The sequence below is a fragment of the Octopus bimaculoides genome, chromosome 7, assembly GCF_001194135.2.
Source record: "Octopus bimaculoides isolate UCB-OBI-ISO-001 chromosome 7, ASM119413v2, whole genome shotgun sequence".
In the NCBI taxonomy this organism is placed as follows: domain Eukaryota; kingdom Metazoa; phylum Mollusca; class Cephalopoda; order Octopoda; family Octopodidae; genus Octopus; species Octopus bimaculoides.
The window spans coordinates 67081412-67086985 of NC_068987.1; the positions used below are offsets into that span (position 1 = coordinate 67081412).

At 36.5% G+C, this 5574-nt stretch overlaps 1 protein-coding gene across 1 annotated transcript in view; it reads left to right on the top strand.

Annotated features, from left to right (window-relative positions):
• LOC106868217 (adenosine 3'-phospho 5'-phosphosulfate transporter 2) overlaps positions 1-5574 on the top strand; it is a 42989-nt gene that overhangs the window by 22408 nt on the left and 15007 nt on the right. The window contains exons 4-6 of the mRNA XM_052969737.1: positions 956-1063; positions 2465-2562; positions 4153-4245. Coding sequence (XP_052825697.1) covers positions 956-1063; positions 2465-2562; positions 4153-4245 — 299 coding nt within the window. The remainder of the gene's footprint in view (positions 1-955; positions 1064-2464; positions 2563-4152; positions 4246-5574) is intronic.

Here is a 5574-nt window from a genome sequence, read left to right on the forward strand (position 1 = left end):
TAGGCTGTGACCTGAATAATAATAATAATAATAATAATAATAATAATAACATCGAAAAATGCCTTACGAATGAGAACCCAAGTTCAAAATTTCCCCAAGACACCTAATGAAGGCTGGAAGGTATATCAGCCGAAATGTGTTAACAACAAACAAGATGAGGACAAATATCTGTCAAATGTAAATAATGTACATAATTCTTCATCTCTTAAATACAGAACTGTATAGTTACAGATGTCAGATTGGCTTTGCATTGATGGTAGACCTAGCAGCCACATCTTCCTCAAATCCAGCCGACCATCGTAAGTGAAGAGACATAATCTCTTGACACTAATCTCTGATATACTAATCTCTGATATACAAAAAATTTCTAGTTGGGCTAAACAACAACAATGATTAAAGTAGTAATTGGTTATGTGGTTAAGAAGTTCACTTCTCAGCTACACGGCTTCAGATTCAATCCTGCTGTGTGACACTTTGGAAAGTGTCTTCTATAGCCCCAGCCTAATCAATACTTTGTGATGTACTTTGGTCAACTGAAACTGAAAAGGACTGTTGTGAATATGTGTGTGTGTGTGTATGTAAATAGTTACAAAACTACACTGAGCTATGGTTACAGATGGTGATGTTATTCTTTGCAGCTCAGTTACAAGTAGTGAAGTCACTGTTTGATATTGGGCTGCTACCAATGATGATTGTTAGCACCTCCTGTCAACAAATCATATGCTAGTTCTGTACTTCTCAGTTCATTTGGAATAAAAAAAAAACAAAATCATTACTTGAAAAACAGATATGGATTGGTGACAAGAAATGCATTCAACAGTATAAATTCTTCCTCAGTTTCTTCCTTTCTAAGCCAACTTAGCGTGAGAAAAAAAACAAAAAAACACAAGTAATCAAATTGAATATTATTTAAAAAGCCTATCATCATTGAGACTTATGAATATTTTTCTTTCAGGTAAACGCTATAGTTTCGTCGATGTCATTGCCTGCATTTCCATGTGTGTTGGACTGGCTCTCTTCACCATAGCTGATAGTACAGTATCACCTAATTTCAATGTTTATGGTGAGTAAAGTATAGCTTGTATTTGTTGTTAAATTTACCAATATTTTAGAATAGACTCACAAAAGAAATATAGAAATAGTAGTTTGTTGTCTGGTTTAATACTATCACCTGGTTTTCGGATGCCTTTAGCTGAGTGAGCCATTTGGGTGGCAAGAGAATGGCAAGAGTGACCTGGTTAAATAACTTTATTTAAACATGCGACTGTTGGAACTAGGAAAGAGTATTTGCTTTCATGTATCAGAGTAGTTCTTGGTTTTGTGTGAGGTGCATTATATATACATGCATGCATGTGTGGATGTTTACAAAACTACAATGAGCTATGGCTTTAGATGGTGATATTACTCTCTACTGCTCAGTTGTGGACTTTCATTCTCTTCAGGAAGAGGACTTCATTTTTTTTAAAGATCAAATTCCAATTTGATGTCCTTAATAGATGGTTGTTCTTTTGTTCATATCCAAATGTTACTTTTCTCAGTAGCAGTGTTAAAGGAATCATGCATAAAACAAATAGCAAAGGATACTCACTGACTGTTTGAAAAATCTTTCTTCTGATTCTTAAAGTTCATTGGTTCTGTCCAAATGATGTGAGTTCAGTTTCCCAACTTTCCATGCCTTTTCTCAAAAACTTCTTGACATCTTTTGCAATCACAAACATGTTCAGATTTTCATTGATCCATGAAATGTGGTATTTTGTCATAGGCCTAATTTTAATATTGGTTAGTGCAAAGTTAGATTTGCGAGAAAGTGGTTTTACTCCTTAACAGAGAAATTTGCTTGTTGAAACTTTTTACTAGACCTATCTTTAATAGGGCTGGCTCTAGTGAAGTTAGTGCAAATACACACTCCAGTACATTACAGATTGCCTGACATAGAATTTATTGTATTCTTAGACTAGATATATCACTGAATTCCCTTATTTTTGTGTTCTTGTTTAGTTCTTGGTCAGCTCCGCTTAAATGTCATTCCAGTTGGGACCATCCTCTCTTTTATTTAGGCATAGTTTATCCGTGACTACATTATCCATTAAGATGGTAGGATCTGATTTGAGGATGAGTTGAAAAAGGATTTGTTTGTCCCTAATTAAGAGAAATTTTTTCATTAGTAATATGGAAATATTAATATCAGTTGACAAGGATGGTAAACTTGTGGAAGTAGTTGAGCTGGGAACAAAATACCTTACAATATTTAATTATGACCCTTTGTGTTTTGAGTTCAAATCTTGCTGATGTCAATTTCTAGCTGCCATCCTTCTAGCTAGTGTCAATAAAATAAGTGCCAATTGAAAACTGAAGTTGGTTTAATTGACTGTTATCTCTGCTTCCCCAAATGTGTAGCCTTGTATCAAAGTTAGACATTAATATTAATCAGTAATGTTTCTTTTTTTAAAACTTTTTTTTGCAGGAATATTTATAATATTGTTGGCGTTGTGTGCAGATGCTGTGATTGGAAACGTGCAAGAGAAAGTATTGAAGAAGTTCAATTGTAGCAATATAGAAATGGTAAAAATAACCATTTATTAACTTTTAACCAGTTGTTGTTCCTGTTTAGCTCTAAGGTCACCTCTGATTGAACACACCTATGAGTAAAATATTTAATTACGATCCTCTGAATTTTTAGTTCAAATTCTGACAAAGACACTTTTTACTTGCCATTCTTCTGTAGTTAGTAAAATAAGCACCAATTGAGCTCTGGAGTTCAATTAACAAACTGTTGTTACTGATGAGCTAGAAATGAAGCTTTCACCCAGCAGCACAATTCCTTGAAGGCTATCATCTGAACTATGAGGGTTTGTTGCTATGCATTGCACATCTCTCAAGCTTTTCTGCATCTGATTCTTTTTTTTTTACCAGAAGGATCTCTAACCACCTTTGAGGAATTGTCTTTCACTCCACTTCTCAACTATGATGGATCAGTAAGCAGCACTCCTGTGGAGAAAGTGCCACCTTTTCTACCTACTTTATAAACACCTTCACACTACACATTATTGATAAATCCATTCCACTAGATTCACCACTATTCTCATGAAAACTATGCAAATATCTCCAGTTGCTTTGAAACAACATGATTATTGGCCCTGGTAGTGTTTTATCTCCTAATCTCAATGTACCCCAAAGATAACTCCATTCACATAAAACTTTTCAATCTCTCTCTTTCTACATGCTTATATTCTGATCACTGGAAATATGGTTGTGTGTTCCATTACAAGAAGGACAGCCCTCTCACCCTACCATCTACCATTGTATTGCAATAACTTCTATTATCTCAAAGGTTATTGAAATAATCATTTACAACAATCTTCTCAAATACCTCTCTTTCTCTCGCTCTCTCTTAAATGCCATACTGGTGGATCTAATAGAGACATACTATCAGTGTGCTTACTATTGTGCTTTCATTCTAGAAAAATTTAGTGAAGACTTTGTTGTTGCTATCAATATTAACAAAGCTTTTACCCATGTTTTAGATGAGGATCTCCTCTTGAACCCCACCTCTCTATGGGCTTCATCTGTTTCTCATCTCTTGGATCAGTGTCATGGTGGGTGCTAAGGAGCTCTATCTGACATCTTCTATCACCTATAGTACATCTCATTATTTGGTTTTGTCCCCTACAGTCTCATTGAAGACATGAATAAACTACATTCTGTCATTGACAACAACATACACTCCTACACCGATGATAGTATCATTTATTCTTCCCTAAACTTCCGTATCACAATCTCAATGCTACCCAGACACTTCGTGCCAAATTATGCATTGTCTCTTAACAAAGACTTCACACATCTTCTCTTATAGGGTCATGGCAATTTTGTCTATTTTAACTGCTAAAATCACAACATTGCAAATATCAAGAAGCGATGTTGAGGGTAAACCATATTTGCTGGCAAAAGTGGTGCTGCATGAAACTAATGGTAGGCCTCTAATCAGTTAGGTGAGATGGTGGTGATGACAGTGGTTCTGATGTGATGCGAAGGACAATAATGATTATGTTGGTGTAGATGTCTGTACAACATATGTATATTCATTTATATATTGTTCAGTTATACATGTAAGCTGATAAAATACCTACAGTTTTCCATTTACTTTTAATGCAGGTTTTGTATTCCTGTTCCATTGGTTTCCTATACATACTCGTGGGATTAATAGTAACAGGCAACCTATTGCCTGCTGTTCATTTTTGCTCTGAGGTAAGTCAATAAACCACTACATCTTGGACAAATATAATATTACTTCTTTCATTTTCTTGATATTTTAAAATGTATTGTTAAACTACTAGTAGATTGTAAATGGCTGAATTGTTAGTGTCAAACAAAATATATTCTATATAGTTACAGTTCTTTATGCTATGAATTCAAAATTTCATTTTACACTTCATCTTACCATGGTTGATAAAATGAAATGCCAGTTAAATACTGACATTATTTCATTGGCTGCTATGTTGATCAAAGCAGTCATCCCTGGTTCAGAAAAACCAGTAATCTAGAAAAGCTTTGGAACCAAAGATTCTGGAAAATTGATGTTGTACCTCTATATGAATGAAAAAAGTGCACAAGTTTTGCTGCAAAGGCTTAGATTAACCCAAAGCTATGACAGATGATATCTAAGATTCTGCACTGTGGAACCTTGTGATTATGAATTCTTAACTGTTCACCTGTGCCTGCACAGACATATCTGCACTCACTCACCCTTTCATTCACCCACTCAAACTTTCAGTCACTCACCTGCCCATTCTGTCATTCTTTCACTCATTCACCCACTCCTTCTTTCATTCATTCACTCCTTTGCTCCCTCCTTCATTCTCTCGCTCCTCCACTTACCCCTTCATTGATTTACTCCTTCATGCACTCACTCCTTCACTCATTCTCTCCTTCAATCACTTGCTCTAAGTGAAGGAGAAAGTGATTGAAATCACTCTCTCCTTCACTCTCACCTATTCACTCATTCCTTCACGCACTTGCTCTTTCAATCACTCTCTCTTTCATTCTCACCTCTTCACTCACTCACTCCTCTCACTTGCCACTTCCTTTACTCACTCCTTCATTTATTTGAAGTTGAAATTTTCTTCCATTGTGACTCAGACATGAGATAAGTTTGTTTGACAAGTTGAAGTACCAAACTCTGTACAACAACAAAAAGAAACCTCAGCTTCAATCAGAAATATATACACTCTGTATATTTATTTTTCTTGTACAAGAATGTTGTTGACAGTGCCTCTGGACTGACTCATGTGCGGGCGACACATGAAATCTTTCGAGCGTGATCGATGCCAGTGCGCCTGAGTTGGCTCTTGTGAGGGGCCGTCGTAGGATTTTCGAGCGAGATCGTTGCCGGTGCCCCTGGACTGGCTCATGTGTGGGCGGCACATGAAATCTTTCGAGCGAGATCGTTGCCAGTGCCCTTGGACTGGCTCTTGTGCGGGTGACACAAGAAATTTTTCGAACGAGACCGTTGCCAGTGCCCCTGGACTGGCTCATGTGCGGGTGACACATGAAATGCACCATTTTGGGCGCGACCAT